Below are 19,679 nucleotides of genomic sequence, written 5' to 3' on the forward strand. Positions count from 1 at the left end.
GTTTTTTTCTATTTTTTATAACTTTATTTTACTCTTTTTGTGATTTTTAAGATTTTTTTATATTTTTTGCATGTTTTTTTGTGTTTGGAGTAATTTTTTTTCTGATTGTTTTTAAATGTAATTTGGAATTATTTTCAGGTTTTTTCCGCTTTTATCAAGATTTTTTTGGGGAATTTTTGGATTTTTTCAGATTTTAAAATTTTTTTCAGTTTTTTTTCAGTTTTTTTCAGGTTTTTTAACATTTTTATTTTGGGAATTTTGGGATTTTTCTTTATTTTTTTGAGGGATTTTTTTCTGATTTTTTGGGGGTTTGGGGTTTTTTTTTGGTTTTTTTTTTTTTTTTTTACTTTCCTGATTTTTTTTGTTTTTTATATTTGGGGAAAATTTTTTCTGCTTTTTTCTGATTTTATTATTTTTTTTTTCCAGGGTTAATTTTTGTTTTTTAATTTATTTTGATTTTTTTTTTTTTTTAATATCTGGGGTTTTTAGTGATTTTTTGGGGAATTTTTATTCTAATTTTTTTTGTACTTTCTGATTTTTTTTTGTTTTTGTTTTTTCTGGTTTCCTTTTAATTTTTAAAGTGTTATTTCAATATAATGTAATTTATTAATATTCTTATTATATTAATAACAAAAATAACAATAATAACAACAATTGTTTTTGGGAATTCTCTGCCCCAATTCCTCATTTTTCCAGAATTTTTCCACCCCCATCCCACTTTCTTTGGGAATTCCACGCCCCCATCCCGAATTTCCTTCTTCCTTCAGGATTTTCCCTGATTTCCCCCAATTTTTCCCGACCTTAATCCTGATTTTTTTTTACTTTTTCCAGCCCTTCCTGATCCTCCTCAGGAATCCCAAATCCCAAAATCCCAAACCCCAAATCCCGGGATCGGGGCCCCTTCGAGTCCTCTCCGGAAGCGCCAGCGAATTCCAGAGGCCGAAAAGCCGGAAAAAAAACGGGATTTGGGAAAATCGGGAAAAACCGGCTCGGAAAATCCCAAATTTCCGACAGAAAATCCCAAATTTCCACCCGAAATTCCCAAACCCGCCTTGATCCCGCTGGAAGAATTCCTGGAGCAGGAAGATTGGCTGGAGGACGATTTGGGACCATCCCGAAAAAAAGCCCGGAAGAATCCTTGGGAATTCCGGGAATCTCGTCGGGATCACCAAATTCCCAATCCCGGAACATCCAAAGTTTCGTCTCGGGAATCCCAAATTCCGGAGGATTCCGGGAAGGATCCCAAAGATCAGCAGGAATTTTCTGGGATCGATTCGGATCCGCCCGAAGTTCCGGAATCTTCCGGGGTTATCCCGAATTCCTCGGAAATTCCGGAATCTTCTGGGAATTCTTCCCAAATTCCCGTCCTGCGCATCCGGATCCGAATCCAGGACGACGTTTTCCTCATCCCGGTGGCGCCCAGGTGAGAATTCCAAGTTTTTCCGGGAATTTTTGGGGTGGTGCTGGCGGGAATTCCATAAAATTCCACTGGAAATTGTGGAATTTTAGCCAGGGCTGTTCCCCCCGTGGGGATTTGGGGGGAAAAAAGCCAAAAGTGCTGGGAAATCATCCCAAAATTCCTGGAAATGTCCTGGAAAATTCCCATAAAATTCCTTCCAAAAATCCCATAAAATTCCCCCAAAATTCCCAAAAATATCCTTCAAAAATCCCATGAAATTCTCCCAAAAATCCTGAAAATGTCCTGGAAAAATCCCATAAAATTCCTCCCAAAAATCCCGTAAAATATCCTGCAAAAATCCCATAAAATTCCTCCAAAATTCCCAAAAATATCCTGGAAAAATCCCATGAAATTCTCTCAAAATTCTCAGAAAATTTCTCCAAAATTCCCAAAACTATCCTTCAAAAATCCCATTAAATTCTCCCAAAATTCCTGAAAATGTCCTGGAAAAATCCCATAAAATTCCTCCAAAAGTACCATAAATTTCCCCCAAAAATCCCATAAAATATCCTTTATAAATCCCGTAAAATTCCCCCAAAATTCCCAAAAAAATCCCGTAAAATTTCTTCAAAATTCCCAAAAATATCCTTCAAAAATCCCATAAAATTCTCCCAAAATTCTCAGAAGATTCTCCCAAGATTCCCAAAAATATCCTGTAAAAATCCCATAAAATTCCCCCAAAATTCCCCAAAAAATCTTGCAAAAATCCCATAAAATTCCTTCAAAATTCCCAAAAATATTCTTCAAAAAATCCCAAAAAATTCCCCAATTTCCAAGTGTTTCTGAACACACCAAATTCCCGGGAATTGCTGGAATTCCGTAGGCGGGAGCACAGCGTGGCGTGGCTGGCGGAGCGCGCGGCCGAGCGATTCTCGCGCGCTTCCGGAACGTTCCACAAAAAAACCCCCTGAAATTTCACCAAAAATCCCCCCAAAATTCCAAAAATTTCATTTAAAAATCCTCCAAAATCCCTGAAATTTTGCCTAAAAATTCTGAAAAAGATCCCTCAAAATTCACAAAAAAAATTCTCAAGATTTGGTAAAAATCTCCAATAAATCCTCTAAAATCCAAAAACGTTCCCTCAAAATTTTGTCAAAATCCTCCCAAAAAATCATAAAAAATTCACTGAAAATTCACAAGAAATTTCCCAAATTTTGTCAAAAATCCCCAAAAGAATCTGAAAAAAAATCCCCCAAAATAAAAAAAAATCTCTAAAAATTCACAAGAAAAATCTTCCAAATTTCACTTAAAAATTCCTTGAAAAATCCCCAAAAATTCACTAAAAATGCCTCAAAAAATCCCCAAAAAATCCCGAAAAATTCCCCAATTTCCACTCATTTCTGAACACACCAAATTCCCGGGAATTGCTGGAATTCCGTAGGCGGGAGCACAGCGTGGCGTGGCTGGCGGAGCGCGCGGCCGAGCGATTCTCGCGCGCTTCCGGAACGTTCCCTCGGCTGAGGCTGCGCAAGGCCGGGGCTCTGCTGGCCCCTCACGACGCCGTCACCGACCTGCTCAGCTCCGGAGACGAGGTGGGAATGCTGGGATTTCGGGATTTGGGAATGTTGGGAATATTGGGAATGTCAGGAACAGAACGGGGATTTTTGGGGATTTTTTGGGATTTTTTTGGGATTTTTTTGGGAATTGTTTAGGAACTTCTTTGGAATTTTCTAGGCATTTTTTAAAATTTTTTTTTATTTTTTAGGGATTTTTTGGGGATTTTTTAAAATTGTTTTTTTTTTTAGGGATTTTTTAGGGATTTTTAAAATTTTTTTTTTATTTTTTAGGGATTTTTTGGGTTTTTTTTTAATTTTTTTTATTTTTTAGGGATTTTGGGGGATTTTTTTTAAAATTTTTTTTTATTTTTTAGGGATTTTTTTGGGATTTTTTAAATTTTTTTTTTTTTTTAGGGATTTTTTGGGGATTTTTTAAAATTTTTTTATTTTTTAGGGATTTTTTGGGGATTTTTTTAAATTTTTTTTTTATTTTTTAGGGATTTTTGGGGGGATTTTTTTAAATTTTTTTTTTATTTTTTAGGGATTTTTTGGGGATTTTTTTTAAAATTTTTTTTTATTTTTTAGGGATTTTTGAAGGATTTTTTTTTAATTTTTTTTTTTTTAGGGATTTTTTGGGGATTTTTTTTAAATTTTTTTTTTATTTTTTAGGGATTTTTTGGGGATTTTTTTTTAATTTTTTTTTATTTTTTAGGGATTTTTTTGGGGATTTTTTTTATTTTTTTTTATTTTTTAGGGATTTTTTGGGGATTTTTTAAATTTTTTTTTTATTTTTTAGGGATTTTTTTGGGGATTTTTTTAAATTTTTATTTTTATTTTTTAGGGATTTTTTTGGGGATTTTTTTAAAATTTTTTTTCATTTTTTAGGGATTTTTTGGGGATTTTTTTTAAATTTTTTTTTATTTTTTAGGGATTTTTTGGGGATTTTTTTTTAATTTTTATTTTTTAGGGATTTTTTGGGAATTTTTTTAAATATTTTTTTTATTTTTTAGGGATTTTTTTGGGGATTTTTTAAAATTTTTTTTTTATTTTTTAGGGATTTTTTGGGGGATTTTTTTAAATTTTTTTTATTTTTAGGGATTTTTTGGGGATTTTTTTTTATTTTTTTTTTATTTTTTAGGGATTTTTTTGGGGATTTTTTTTAATTTTTTTTTATTTTTTAGGGATTTTTTGGGGATTTTTTAAAATTTTTTTTTATATTTTAGGGATTTTTTTTGGGGATCTTTTTAAATTTTTTTTTATTTTTTAGGGATTTTTTGGGGGATTTTTTTAAATATTTTTTTTATTTTTTAGGGATTTTTTTGGGAATTCTTTTTAAATTTTTTTTTATTTTTTAGGGATTTTTTGGGGATTTTTTTTTTTAATTTTTTTTTTAATTTTTTAGGGATTTTTTGGGGATTTTTTAAAATTTTTTTTTTTTAGGGATTTTTTTGGAGGATTTTTTTTCTTTTTTTAGGGATTTTTTGGGAATTTTTTTTATTTTTTTATTTTTTAGGGATTTTGGGGATTTTTTCTTAATTTTTTTTTTATTTTTTAGGGATTTTTTGGGGGATTTTTTTAAATTTTTTTTTTTTTTCGGGATTTTTTTAAATTTTTTTTAGTTTTTTTTATTTTTTAGGGATTTTTTGGGGATTTTTTTAAAATTTTTTTTTATTTCTTAGGGATTTTTTGAGGGATTTTTTTGGAATTTCTTAGGGATTGTTTAGGGAAATTTTGAGATTTTATTTGGACTTTTTTAGAGATTTTGGAGATTTTTTGGGTTTTTTTTTTATTCTTTTCTTTTTAATTTTTTTTTTACTTTTTCAGATTTTTGGGGAGATTTTTTGGGGGTTCTTTGGGGATGTTTTGGAATTATATTGGGGTTTTTTGGGATTTTTTGATTTTTTTTGATTTTTTCAAATTTTTTAGGGATTTTTTTGGAATTTTTTTGGAATTTTTAAAAATTTTTTGGGGTTCTTTTTATTTTTTGGGGTAACTTTTTTTATTTTTGACATTTTTTCAGGAGTTCTTTAGGGACTTTTTTAGGGATTTTCTTGGGATTTTTTTGGAATTTTTAGAGATTTTTGGTTTTTTGGGGGGATTTTTTGGGGTGTTTTGATATTTTTTGGGTTTTTTTTTTATTTTTTGAGATTTTTTGGGGGATTTTTTGGGGATTCTTTTGGGATATTTCAGGATTTTTTTCGTGATTTTTGGGGATTTTTTGTGTGGATTTTTTTTTATTTTCAGAGGATTTTTTTTTATTTTGGGGAGGATTTTAGGGGTTTTGGGGGGAATTTTTTGTGAAATTTTTGGGAGGATTTTTGGGTGAAAATTTAGGGATTTTGGGATTTTTTAAAATTTCTTGTGAAATTTTGGGGGTTTAGTGGATTTTTGGGGATTTTTTTAGGATTTTTTGTGGGGGTTGGGAATTTTTGGGGTTTTTTGGGGGTTTTTTGGGGGGGGGTTTTGGGATTTTTGGGGTTTTTTTTGGATTTTTTTTTCCAGGACTTTTTGGGATTTAAGGGAGATTTTTTGGCGAAATTTTGGGAAGTTTTTATTTGGGAATTTTTGGGACTTCTTTTGTATTCTTGTGGGTATTTTAGGGGTTTTGAGAAGGAAACTTTGGGGGAATTATGGTGGAAATTTGGGAATTCTGGGAATGCCAGGAAGTTCGGGAAGGGGTGGAGATTTTTTTGCAATTTTTGGGGTTTTTTTTGAGGATTTTTCCAGAATTTTTTAGGATTTGGGAGGAAATTTTTGGGATTTTGGAGAGATTATTTTGGGAATATTTTCATTTTCTGGGAATATTTTGGGTGGGATTTTTTTCATTTCTTTGGGAATTTTTTGGGGATGGGGATTTTTAAGGGATTTTTTTCAATTTTTTGGGAATGTTTATGGGATTTTTGGTTTTTCTGGGAATTTTTTCCAGGTGCAGGCAGAGATCGAAGGTTGGGATTTGCCGCCGCTTCCAGAGCGCTACCGGAGAGTTTGCGCCAGCCTGGGCCTGGGTGAGCCCCAAAATTCCCAAAATTCCCAAAAAATCCTTCTGGAATAACCTGGGAATTCTGGGAATGATCCTGAGGATCCTTGGGAGAGATTTTGGGGGATTTTGAGGGAATTTTGGGTGGTTTTATGGGAATTTTCAGGGGATTTTAAGGGAATTTTGGGGGGATTTTTTTGGAATTTTCTGGGGATTTTGTGGGATTTTTTTGGGAATTTTCTCAGGATTTTAAGGGAATTTTGGGGGAATTTTTGGGAATTTTTTGGGAATTTTGGGGGAATTTTTGTGGAATTTTCTCAGGATTTTAAGGGAATTTTTGGGGGATTTTAAGGGAATTTTGTTGGAATGTAATGGGGATTTTGTGGGGATATTTGGGGGATTTTTGGGGCATTTTAAAGGAATTTTGGGGGGAAATTTTTTTGGGATTTTGTGGGAAGTTTTGGGGGGTTTTAAGGGATCTCTTGGGGAATTTTCTGGGCATTTTAAGGGAATTTTGGGGGAATTTTTGGAGAATTTTCTGGGGGTTTTTTTGGGATTTTTTTGGGAATTTTGTGGGATTTCAAGGGAAATTTTGGGGAATTTTTTAAGAGAATTTGGGGGAATTTTTGTGGAATTTTCTCGGGACTTTAAGGGAATTTTGGGGGGATTTTGAGAGAACTTTGTGGGAATTTATGGGGATTTTTTTAGGGGATTTTAAGGGAGTTTTGTGGGATTTTTAGGGGGATTTTAAGGAAATTTCAAGGGAATTTTATGGGAATTTTTGTGGAATTTTCTGGGGACATTAAGGGAATTTCTGGGGGATTTTAAGGGAATTTTTGGGGGATTTTAAGGGAATTTTGTGGGAATTTTCTGGAGATTTTAAGGGAACTTCTGAGGGATTTGTGGGGATTTTGTGAGAATTTTTTGGGAATTTTCTGGAGATTTTAAAGGAATCCTGGGGGGATTTTGGAGGATTTTTTGAGGGAATTTTTGGAAATATTTGGGGTGGTTTTTTGGGAATACTTTAAAGATATTTTTATTATTTTTTGGGAATATTTTGAATATTTTCCCTAATTTTTTGGGAATATTTTAGGGGTTTTTTTTCTTCAATTTTTTTAAATTTTGGGGAATATTTTTTGATTTTTGGGGAATATTTTTGAAGGTTTTCGTAATTTTTTTGTGGATATTTTGGGGTTATTTTGGATGTGCTTTTTTTTCAATTTTTTGGGATTTTTTTGGGAATATTTTAGGAATATTTTAGGAAATTTTTGATTTTTTTTGTGAATATTTTGGGTTATTTTGGATGTGCTATTTTTTCAATTTTTTGGGAATATTTTTGGGATTTTTGGGGAATATTTTAGGATTTTCTCTTAATTTCTTTAAAACTTTCAGGAATACTTTTTCCAATTTTTTGATGAGATATTTTAGGAACTTCATGCTTTGTTTTTGTGGATATTTTGAATTGTTTTTTTCCTAGTTTTTTAGGAATATTTTTGGGATTTTTTAGAGGAAATTCCCATGGGATGATCCCAAAAATTCCCACCAAATCCCAAAAAAAAATCCAAAACAAAATCCCTTTTTTTTCCCTAGTATTTTAGGAATATTTTTGATATTTTTTAGGGAAAATTCCCATGGGATGATCCCAAATATTCCCACCAAATCCCCCCCCCAAAAAAAAACAAAAATCAAAAAAAATCCCTTTTTTTTCTAATGTTTTGGGAATACTTTTGGTATTTTTTTAGTGGAAATTCCCATGGGATGATCCCAAAAATTCCCATCAAATCCCCCCAAAAAATCCCCCAAAAAATCCCAAAAAAATTCCCTTTTTTTCCCCTAGTTTTTTAGAAATATTTTTGGTTTTTTTTAGAGAAAATTCCTATGGGATAATCCCAAAGATTCCCACCAAATCCCCCAAAAATTAACAAAAATATAAAAAATTCCCTTTTTATTTCTAATTTTTTGGGAATACTTTTGGTATTTTTTAGTGGAAATTCCCATGGGATGATCCCAAAAATTCCCATCAAATCCCCCCAAAAAAATCCCCAAAAAAATCCCCAAAAATTTCATTTTTCCCCCTTTTTTTCCAGCCCCTTTCCCACCTCTCCTAAAACTCCTGGAGCTTCAATCCCAAAATTCCTGGCTGGAAATTCCAGGTGGGATCAGGATCCCTCCGGCTCAAATTCCGGCGTTTTTGAGGTCGCTGAAGTTGCAGGAGCAGCTCCGGGAGCTGCGGCTCCGGAATTTGGGAATTCTGGATTCGGGAATTTCCGAGCTCGGGGTCACTTTGGTGACTCTGCCTCGGTTGCTCCGCTTGGATTTGGCGGGAACCGGGATCGGATCCGATGGAATTCGGAGCCTCTGCGCCGCTGGAGAGGCTTTGAAGGTATTTGGGAATTGGGGGAAAATCCTGAGGGAATTTTTTGGGATGAAAAGAAAAAAAATTTCTTCAAAATAATAAAAAAAAATCAATAAAAATCTCCCAAAAAATCCCCCAAAAATTCCCAAGAAAATCCCCCCAAAATCCCCAAAAATTCCCAAAAAAATGCCCAAAAGAATCCCCCAGACCCTCCCCCAAAATTCCTAAAAAACTCCTAAAAAATCTCAAAACATTCCAAAAAATCCCACAAAAATTCCCTAAAAATTCCCTAAAAATCCCCCCAAAATTCCTGAAAAAACCCAAAAAAATCCCCAAAAAATCCCAAAAACATCACCAAGAATTCCCTAAAAATTCCCCAAAAATTCCCCAAAAATTCCCCAAAAAACCCAAAAAAATCCCCCCCCCAAAAAAAAAATTCCCAAAAATCCCCCTGAAATCCCCCCCAAAAATCCCCCAGAATTTCCCAAAAATTTCCCAAAAAATTCCCCAAAAATTCCTAAAAAACTCCTAAAAAATCCCAAAAACATCCCCAAAAAATTCCCTAAAAATTCCCCAAAAATTCCCAAAAAAACCTGAAAAAATCCCCAAAAAAATTCCTAAAAAATCCCAAAAAATCCCAAAAAATCCCCCAAAAATCCCCCAAAAATTCCAAAGAATCTCAAAAAATCACAAAAAATCCCCCAAAAATCCCAAAAAATCCTAAAAAATTCCTAAAAAATCCCAAAAAATTCCCAATCCCCCCAAAAAATTCCCCAAAAAACCCAAAAAAATCCCTGAAAAAATCCCCAAAAAATCTCAAAAAATCCCCAAAAAAAAAAAAAATTTCACAAAAAATCCCCCAAAAATCCCAAAAAATCCTAAAAAATTCCTAAAAAATCCCCCCAAATTCCCAAATCCCAAAAAAAATTCCCCAAAAAATCCCCAAAAAACCCCCCCAAAATATCCCCCAAAAAATCCCCCAAAAATCCCAAAAAATCTCAAAAAATCCCAAAAAATTATAAAAAAAATTCACAAAAAACCCCAAAAAATCCCCAAAAAATCCCAAAAAAATCCCCCTAAAATTCCCCAAAAATCCCAAAAAATCCTAAAAAATTCCTAAAAAATCCCCAAAAATTCCCAAATCCCCAAAAAAATTCCCCAAAAATTCCCTAAAAAACCAAAAAAAATCCCCCAAAAATCCCTAAAAAAATCCCCAAAAAATCCCAAAAAATCTCAAAAAATCCCAAAAAATTAGAAAAAAATTCACAAAAAATTCACAAAAAATCCCCCAAAAGATCTCAAAAAAATCCCAAAAAATCTCAAAAAATCCCAAAAAATTATAAAAAAATTTCACAAAAAATCCCCAAAAAATCCCCAATAAATCCCCAAAACATCCCCCAAAAATCCTAAAAAATTCCTAAAAAATCCCCAAAAATTCCCAAAAAACCCAAAAAAAACCCCCCCAAAATATCCCACCAAAAATCCCTAAAAAAATCCCAAAAAATCTCAAAAAATCCCCAAAAAATAAAAAAAAAATTCACCAAAAATTCACAAAAAATCCCCCAAAAGATGCCAAAAAATCCCAAAAAATCCCTAAAAAATTCCTAAAAAATCCCCAAAAATTCCCAAATCCCCAAAAAAATTCCCCAAAAAATCCCCAAAAAACCCAAAAAAATCCCCCAAAAATCCCCCAAAAAATCCCCAAAAAATCCCAAAAAATCTCAAAAAACCCCAAAAAATTATAAAAAAATTTCACAAAAAATCCCCCAAAAAATCCCAAAAAATCCCCCAAAAATCCCCCAAAAATCCCAAAAAATCCTAAAAAATTCCTAAAAAATCCCCAAAAATTCCCAAATCCCCCAAAAAATTCCACCAAAAATTCCCAAAAAACCCAAAAAAAAACCCCAAAAAATCCCCCAAAAAATCCCAAAAAAATCCCAAAAAATCTCAAAAAATCCCAAAAAATTATAAAAAAAATTCACAAAAAGTTCACAAAAAATCCCCCAAAAGATCCCAAAAAAACCCCAAAAAATCCCAAAAAATCCCCAAAAAACCCAAAAAAATCCCCCCAAAAATCCTCAAAAAATCACAAAAAATCCCCCCAAAAAAAAAAAAAATTCATAAAAAATCTCCCAGAAAATCCCAAAAAATCCCCAAAAAATCCTAAAAAATTCCCTAAAAATTCCCAAAAATCCTTTTGTGCAATTCCCAACGATTCCTGGGAATTCCTGCAGTGTCTGGAGGAGCTGGAGCTGAGCCGGAATCCGCTGGGCGGCGACGGCGGCGGCGCCGTTCGGGAGCTGCTGCGGCGCTGCCCGGCCCTGCTGGCCCTGCACACCCGGAGCTGCGGCCTCGAGCAGCCCTTCCTCATCCCCGGTGAGGAAATCCCGGAATTCCGGGGGAAAAACGGGAATTTGGGGAAAAAAATGGGATTTTGGGGAAAAAAAATTGGATTTTGGGGAAAAAAAATTGGATTTTAAGGGGAAAAAATGGGGTTTTTAGAGGGAAAAATGGGAATTTTTGGGGGGTGAAATAGGGTTTTGGTGGGAAAAAACAGAATTTTTGGAAAAGAGGGAATTTTGGGAAAAATCCCAGAAATTCCAGGGGGAAAAAAAGGGAATTTGGGGAGAAAAATAGGAAATTGGAAAAAAAATGGGTTTTAATGGGAAGAAATGGAAGAGGGAAAAATGGGATTTTTTGGGGGTGAAATTGAGGTTTTTGGAGGGGAAAATTGGGATTTTTGGAAAAGAGGGAATTTTGGGAAAAATCCTGGGAATTCTGGGGGAAAAACCAGGAATTTGGGGAGAAAAAAGTGGGAATTTTGGGGAAATGTTGGGGTTTCTGTTGGGATTGGTGGCGCTGCACACCCGGAGCTGCGGCCTCGAGCAGCCCTTCCTCATCCCCGGTGAGGAAATCCCGGAATTCCGGAGGGAAAAACGGGAATTTGGGGAAAAAATGGGATTTTGGGGAAAAAAAATTGGGTTTTAAGGGGAAAAAATGGGATTTTTAGGGAGAAAAATGGGAATTTTAGAGGGAAAAATGGGATTTTTTGGGGGTGAAATTGAGATTTTTGGAGGGAAAAACTGGGATTTTTTGGGAAAGAGGGAATTTTGGGAAAAATCCTGGGAATTCTGGGGAAAAATGGGAATTTTGGGGAAAAAAATGGGATTTTAAGGGGAAAAAGTGGGAATTTTGGGGGAAAAAATGGGGTTCTTAGGGGGAAAAATGGGAATTTTAGAGGGAAAAATGGGATTTTTTGGGGGTGAAATTGAGGTTTTTGGAGGGGAAAATTGGGATTTTTGGAAAAGAGGGAATTTTGGGAAAAATCCCGGAAAATCCAGGGGGGAAAACCAGGAATTTGGGGAGAAAAAAGTGGGAATTTTGGGGAAATGTTGGGGTTTCTGTTGGGATTGGTGGCGCTGCACACCCGGAGCTGCGGCCTCGAGCAGCCCTTCCTCATCCCCGGTGAGGAAATCCCGGAATTCTGGAGGGAAAAACGGGAATTTGGGGAAAAAATGGGATTTTGGGGAAAAAAAATTGGATTTTGGGAAAAAAAATTGGGTTTTACGGGAAAAAAATGGGGTTTTTAGGGGGAAAAATGGGAATTTTAGAGGGAAAAATTGGATTTTTTGGGGGTGAAATTGAGATTTTTGGAGGGAAAAACTGGGATTTTTTGGGAAAGAGGGAATTTTGGGAAAAATCCTGGGAATTCTGGGGAAAAATGGGAATTTTGGGGAAAAAAATGGGATTTTAAGGGGAAAAAGTGGGAATTTTGGGGGAAAAAATGGGGTTCTTAGGGGGAAAAATGGGAATTTTAGAGGGAAAAATGGGATTTTTTGGGGGTGAAATTGAGGTTTTTGGAGGGGAAAATTGGGATTTTTGGAAAAGAGGGAATTTTGGGAAAAATCCCGGAAAATCCAGGGGGGAAAACCAGGAATTTGGGGAGAAAAAAGTGGGAATTTTGGGGAAATGTTGGGGTTTCTGTTGGGATTGGTGGCGCTGCACACCCGGAGCTGCGGCCTCGAGCAGCCCTTCCTCATCCCCGGTGAGGAAATCCCGGAATTCTGGAGGGAAAAACGGGAATTTGGGAAAAAAATGGGATTTTAAGGGGGAAAAAGTGGAATTTTGGGGGAAAAAATGGGAATTTTGGGGAAAAAAATGGGATTTTTAGAGGGGAAAAATGGGATTTTTTGGGGGGTGAAATGGGATTTTTTGGGGGTAAAATGGGGTTTTGGTGGGAAAAAATCTGAATTTTTGGAAAAGAGGGAATTCTGGGAAAAATCCCAGAAATTCCAGGGGGAAAAAAAGGGAATTTGGGGAGAAAAATGGGACTTTTGGGGGAAAAAAGTGGGAATTTTGGGGAAATGTTGGGGTTTCTGTTGGGATTGGTGGCGCTGCACACCCGGAGCTGCGGCCTCGAGCAGCCCTTCCTCATCCCCGGTGAGGAAATCCCGGAATTCCGGGGGAAAAACGGGAATTTGGGGAAAAAATGGGATTTTGGGAAAAAAATGGGATTTTGGGGAAAAAAAATTGGGTTTTAAGGGGAAAAAATGGGGTTTTTAGGGGGAAAAATGGGAATTTTAGAGGGAAAAATGGGATTTTTCGGGGGTGAAATTGAGGTTTTTGGAGGGGAAAATTGGGATTTTTGGAAAAGGGAATTTTGGGAAAAATCCCGGAAAATCCAGGGGGAAAAAAGGGAATTTGGGGAGAAAAATGGGACTTTTGGGGGAAAAAATGGGATTTTTAGAGGGAAAAATGGGAATTTTTGGGGGGGAAATGGAGGTTTTGGAGAGGAAAATTTGGACTACTGGAAAAGATGAAATTCTGGGAAAAACCCAGGAATTCAAGGGGAAAAAACCAGGAATTTGGGAAAAAAAAAGGGAATTTGAGAAGAAAAAATGGGGTTTTAAGGGAAAGAAATGGGAATTTTAGAGGAAAAAATGTGAATTTTGGGGGGCGAAATGGGGTTTTTGGCGGGAAAAATCAGAATTTTTGGAAAAGAGGGAATTCTGGGAAAAATCCCAGAAATTCCAGGGGGAAAAAATGGGAATTTGGGGAGAAAAATGGGAGTTTTGGGGGAAAAAATGGGATTTTTAGAGGGAAAAATGGGAATTTTTGGGGGGTGAAATGGGATTTTTTGGGGGTAAAATGGGGTTTTGGCGGGAAAAATCAGAGTTTTTAAAAAAGAGGGAATTCTGGGAAAAATCCTGGGAATTCTGGGGGAAAAAAGTGGGAATTTGGGGAGAAAAAATGGGAATTTGGGGAAAAAAAATTGGGTTTTAAGGGGGAAAAATGGGATTTTTGGGGGTGAAATGGGGTTTTTAGGGGGAAAATTGAGACTTTTGGAGGGGAAAATCAGAATTTTTGGAAAAGAGGGAATTCTGGGAAAAATCCCAGAAATTCCAGGGGGAAAAAACGGGAATTTGGGGAAAAAAAATGGGGTTTTAAGGGAAAGAAATGGGAATTTTAGAGGAAAAAATGGGATTTTTTGGGGGGCGAAATGGGGGTTTTGGAGGGGAAAATAAGAATTTTTGGAAAAGAGGGAATTTTGGGAAAAATCCTGGGAATTCTGGGGGAAAAAATGGGAATTTGGGGAGAAAAACGGGACTTTTGGGGGAAAAAATGGGATTTTTAGAGACAAAAATGGGATTTTTTGGGGGGTGAAATAGGGTTTTGGCGGGAAAAATCAGAATTTTTGGAAAAGAGGGAATTCTGGGAAAAATCCTGGGAATTCTGGGGGAAAAAAACGGGAATTTGGGGAGAAAAATAGGAAATTAGAAAAAAAATGAGTTTTAATGGGAAGAAATGGGAATTTTGGGGGAAAAAATGGGATTTTAAACAGAAAAATGGGAGGTTTTGGGGGGAGAAATGTGTTTTTTTGGAGGGGGAAATTGGGATTTTTGGAAAAGAGGGAATTCTGGGAAAAATCCCGGGAATTTTGGGGAAAAAAATCAGAATTTTGGGGGAAGATTCCTGGGATTTGGGGGAAAATTCTGGGAATTTTAGGGAAAATCTTGGGAATTTGGATAAAAACACTGGGATTCTTTGGGGGGAAAATTGGGAATTTTGGGAAAGATCTGGGAATTCTGGGAAGAAACAGAATCTGGGGGAAAATCCAAGGAATTTGGGAGGAAAAAATCAGAATTTTGGGGGAAAATTCCTGGAATTTTGGGGAAAATCCTGGGAATTTTGGGAAAAATCAACATTTGGGGGGAAAACCCCCTGAATTTAGGGGAAAATCCTGGGAATTTTGTGGGAATCTTGGAATTTTGGGGAAAATATTTGGAATTTTGGGGAAAATCTTGGGAATTTGAAGGACAATTTAGGGAATTCTGGGAAAAATCAGATTTTCAGGGATAATCTGGGGAATTTGGGGAAAAAATGGGGATTTGGGGAAAAATCTGGAAATTTTGGAAAAAAATCGAATTTGAGTGAAAATTCCCAGGAATTTTGGGGGTAAAAATCAGAATTTAGGAGGAAATCCTGAGAATTTTAGGGAAAAATCAAGATTTGGGGGGAAGAAATCAGAATTTTGGGGAAAAAATTAGAATTTTGGGGGAAAATTCCTGGAATTTTTGGGGAAATCTTGGGAATTTTGGGGGAATCTTGGGAATTTTGGGAATTCTGGGAATTCTGGGATTAACCCTTTGTTTCCAGAGTCGTCCCCGCTGCGGACGCTGTCCCTGTCCTGCAACGCTCTGGGTGGGAATGGTGGGAATTTTGAGGAAAATTTTGGGAATTTGGATAAAAACACTGGGATTTTTTTTGGGAAAAAATAGGGGATTTGGGGAAAAATCTGGAAATTCTGGGGAAAGCCAGAATCTGGGGAAAAATCCAAGGAATTTTTGGGGAAAAAATCAGAATTTTGGTGAAAACCCTGGGAATTTTGGGAAAAATCTGGGAATTTTGGGAAAAAACACAATCTGTGGGAAAATCCAAGGAATTTGGGGGAAAAAAATTCAGAATTTGGGGGGAAAATTCCTGGAATTTTTGGGTAAAAAAATCAGAATTTTGGGGGAAAATCCCTGAAATTTTGGGAAAAGCGCTTGGAATCTTGGGAATGTTGGGAATTTTGGGAATTCTGGGATTAACCCTTTGTTTCCAGAGTCGTTCCCGCTGCGGACGCTGTCCCTGTCCTGCAACGCTCTGGGTGGGGATGTTGGGAATTCTGAGGAAAATTTTGGGAATTTGGATAAAAACACTGGGATTCTTTAGGAAAAAAAATTTGGAATTTGGGGAAAAATCTGGAAATTCTGGGGAAAACCAGAATCTGGGGAAAAATCCAAGGAATTTTTGGGGAAAAAAAATCAGAATTTTGGTGAAAATCCTGGAAATTTTGGGGAAAAACCCCAGAATTTTGGGGGAAAATTTCTGGAATTTTGGGGGAAATCTTGGGAGTTTTGGGAAAACTGCTTGGAATCATGGGAATTTTGGGAATTGTGGGAATTTTGGGAATTCTGGGATTGATCCGGGGTCACCAGAGTCGTCCCCGCTGTGGACGCTGTCCCTGTCCTGCAACGCTCTGGGTGGGAATGGTGGGAATTCTGAGGAAAATTTTGGGAATTTGGATAAAAACTCTGGGATTCTTTGGGAAAAAAAATTGGGAATTTGGGGAAAAATCTGGAAATTCTGGGAAACATCAAAATCTGGGGGAAAATCCAAGGAATTTTTGGGGAAAAAATCAGAATTTTGGTGAAAACCCTGGGAATTTTGGGAAAAATCTGGGAATTTTGGGAAAAAACACAATCTGTGGGAAAATCCAAGGAATTTGGGGGAAAAAATTCAGAATTTGGGGGGAAAATTCCTGGGATTTTTGGGTAGAAAAATCAGAATTTTGGGGGAAAATTTCTGGAATTTTGGGGGAAATCTTGGGAGTTTTGGGAAAACCGCTTGGAATCATGGGAATTTTGGGAATTGTGGGAATTTTGGGAATTCTGGGATTAACCCTTTGTTTCCAGAGTCGTCCCCGCTGCGGACGCTGTCCCTGTCCTGCAACGCTCTGGGTGGGAATGATGGGAATTTTTGGAGAAAATCGTGGGGATTTTTGGGAAAATCCTGGGAATTCTGGGAAAACCGCTTGGAATGTTGGGAATTTTGGGAATTTTGGGAATTGTGGGATTAACCCTTTGTTTCCAGAGTCGTCCCCGCTGCGGACGCTGTCCCTGTCCTGCAACGCTCTGGGCCCGGCCGGGCTCCGGAGGCTCCTGAGGACGATCCCGGGCCGGAACATCCGGAACCTGGAGCTGGACTCGGTCAGCGGGAAAAGCCGGAGCGGCGGAACCCTGGGAACGGAGCTGGGCTGGCTCCTGAGACAGGTACGGGAATGCTGGGAATTCTGGGAATGTTTGGGAATTCTGGGAATTCTGGAGGGATTGGGAATGGTGGAACCCTGGGAACGGAGCTGGGCTGGCTCCTGAGACAGGTACGGGAATCCTGGGAATGTTTGGGAATGTTTGGGAATTCTGGGAATTTTTAGAATTCTGGGAATGTTTGGGAACGGAGCTGGGCTGGTTCCTGAGACAGGTACGGGAATCCTGGGAATGTTTGGGAATGTTTGGGAATTCTGGGGGGATTGGGAATGTTTGGGACGTTGGGAATGCTGGGAATGTTGAGTGATGTTTGGGAACGTTGGAGATATTTGGGATATTGGGAATGTTTGGGATATTGGGGACATCGGGAATTTGGGGACATTTGGGATATTGGGAATGTTGGGGACATTGGGAATGTTGAGCTGTTGGGAATGTTGGGAATTTTGGGAACGTTGGGACATTGAGGAGATTGGGAATGTTGGGATATTTGAGGATGTCGGGGACAATGGGAATGGTGGGAATATTGGGGATATTGGGGGTGTTGCTGGGAATGTTGGGATATTTGGGATCTTGGGATATTGGGAATGTTGGGAACACTGGGAATGGTGAGGGGTTTGGGGACGTTTGGGACATTCCCACTCTCGTTCCCTTTCCCTCCGGAATTCCCGTTCCTGTTCTCTGTGGAATTCCTATTCCCATTCCCCTTCCCATTCCCGTTGTTCCCATTCCCGTTACCCTCGTCATTCCCATTGTCATTCCCATTGTTCCCATTATTCCCATTGTTCCCAATCCCATTGTTCCCATTCCCATTGTTCCCATTCCCATTGTTCCCAATCCCATTGTTCCCATTCCCATTGTTCCCATTCCCATTGTTCCCATTCCCATTGTTCTCATTATTCCCGTTGTTGTTCCCGTTGTCATTCCTGGTTATTCCCATTGTTCCCATTATTCCCGTTGTTCCCATTGTTCTGGTTGTTCCCATTCCCATTCCCGTTGTTGTTCCCGTTCCCATTATTCCTGTTGTTGTTCCCATTATTCTCATTGTTCTGGTTGTTCCCATTCCCGTTGTTGTTCCCATTATTCCCGTTGTTGTTCCCGTTCCCATTCCCATTGTTGTTCCCATTCCCGTTGTTATTCCCGTTGTTGCTCCCGTTGTTGTTCCCATTCCCATTATTCCCGTTATTCCCGTTGTTATTCCCGTTGTTGTTCCCATTCCCATTATTCCCGTTGTTGTTCCCGTTGTTGTTCCCGTTCCCATTCCCGTTGCTGTTCCTGTTGTTGTTCCCATTATTCCCGTTGTTGTTCCCGTTCCCATTCCCGTTGTTGTTCCCATTATTCCCGTTGTTGTTCCCGTTGTTCCCATTCCCGTTGTTGTTCCCGTTGTTCCCATTCCCGTTATTCCCGTTGTTGCTCCCGTTGTTGTTCCCGTTATTCCCGTTGTTGTTCCCGTTGTTGTTCCCAGTCCGGTTGTTCTCTCCGTCACCTCTCGCTGGCCGGGAACCACCTGAGGGACAGCGACGTCCAGGAGCTGGCAGGGTATGGGACACACCTGGGGACACCTGGGGACACCTGGGGGGCACCTTGGGGACACCTGGGGACACCTGGGGACACATCTGGGGACACCTGGGGACACCTGGGGACACCTGGGGACACCTGGGGACATCTGGGGACACCTGGGGACATCTGGGGACACCTGGGGACACCTGGGGACACCTGGGGACACCTGGGGACATCTGGGGACACCTGGGGACACCTGGGGACACCTTGGGGACACCTGGGGACACCTGGGGAGACCTTGGGGACACCAAAACCACTCTGGGGACACCTGGGGGACACCTGGGGACACACCTGGGGACACCTGGGGACACCTGGGGGACACCTGGGGACACCTTGGGGACACCTGGGGACATCTGGGGGACATCTTGGGGACACCAAAACCCCACTGAGGACACCTTGGGGACTTCTGGGGACACCTGGGGACACCAAAACCCCCTTGGGGACACTTTGGGGACACCAAAACCCCCTTGGGGACACCTGGGGACACCTGGGGACACCTTGGGGACACCCAGGGACATTGGGGGCATTTTGGGGATGTCTTGGGGACACCAAAACCCCCTTGGGAACACCTTGGGGGCATCTGGGGACACCTGGGGACACCAAAACACTATTGAAGTAACCTTGGGGACATCTTGGGGACACCTTGGGGGCACCTTGGGATCATCTGGGGACACCAAAACCCCCTTGGGGACACCCTGGGGACATCTTGGGGACACCTTGGGACACCCTGGGGACACCTTGGGGACACCAAAACCACCCTGGGGACACCTGGGGACACCTTGGGGACACCAAAACCACCCTGGGGACACCTGGGGACACCTTGGGGACACCTTGGGGAAACCTTGGGGACACCAAAACCACCCTGGGGACACCTGGGGACACCTTGGGGACACCTTGGGGACACCAAAACCCCTGTGGGGACACCTGGGGGACATCTGGGGTTATCTTGGGGACACCAAAACTTTCCTGGGGACACCTTGGGAACATCTGGGGACACCTTGGGGGCATCTGGGGACACCAAAACCACTCTGGGGACACCTTGGGGACACCTGGGGACACCTTGGGGGCATCTGGGGACACCAAAACCCCCTTGGGGACACCCTGGGGACATCTTGGGGACACCTTGGGACACCCTGGGGACACTTTGGGGACACCAAAACCACCCTGGGGACACCTTGGGGAAACCTTGGGGACACCAAAACCACCCTGGGGACACCTGGGGACACCTTGGGGACACCTGGGGACATTGGGGGCATCTTGGGACACCTTGGGGACACCTTGGGGACACCAAAACCCCCGTGGGGACACCTGGGGGACATCTGGGGTTATCTTGGGGACACCAAAACTCTCCTGGGGACACCTTGGGAACATCTGGGGACACTTTGGGGACATCTGGGGACACCAAAACCCCACTAGGGACACCTTGGGGACACCTGGAGACACTAAAACCCCCTTGGGGACATCTTGGGGACACCAAAATCCCCCTGGGGATGCCTTGGGAAACCTTGGGGATACCTGGGGGACA

The 19,679-nt window shown here is 39.3% G+C and overlaps 1 protein-coding gene across 1 annotated transcript in view; it reads left to right on the forward strand.

Annotated features, from left to right (window-relative positions):
* The window catches only part of TONSL (tonsoku like, DNA repair protein), a 60,317-nt gene that overhangs the window by 32,308 nt on the left and 8,330 nt on the right, over positions 1–19,679 (forward strand). Inside the window, exons 18-24 of the mRNA XM_058831162.1 lie at positions 832–1,423; positions 2,841–2,991; positions 5,882–5,960; positions 8,020–8,315; positions 10,523–10,664; positions 16,425–16,603; positions 18,060–18,133. Of these exons, the coding sequence (XP_058687145.1) occupies positions 832–1,423; positions 2,841–2,991; positions 5,882–5,960; positions 8,020–8,315; positions 10,523–10,664; positions 16,425–16,603; positions 18,060–18,133 (1,513 nt within the window). The remainder of the gene's footprint in view (positions 1–831; positions 1,424–2,840; positions 2,992–5,881; positions 5,961–8,019; positions 8,316–10,522; positions 10,665–16,424; positions 16,604–18,059; positions 18,134–19,679) is intronic.

This window comes from Poecile atricapillus, chromosome 2 (assembly GCF_030490865.1).
Source record: "Poecile atricapillus isolate bPoeAtr1 chromosome 2, bPoeAtr1.hap1, whole genome shotgun sequence".
NCBI classification, from domain to species: Eukaryota; Metazoa; Chordata; class Aves; order Passeriformes; family Paridae; genus Poecile; species Poecile atricapillus.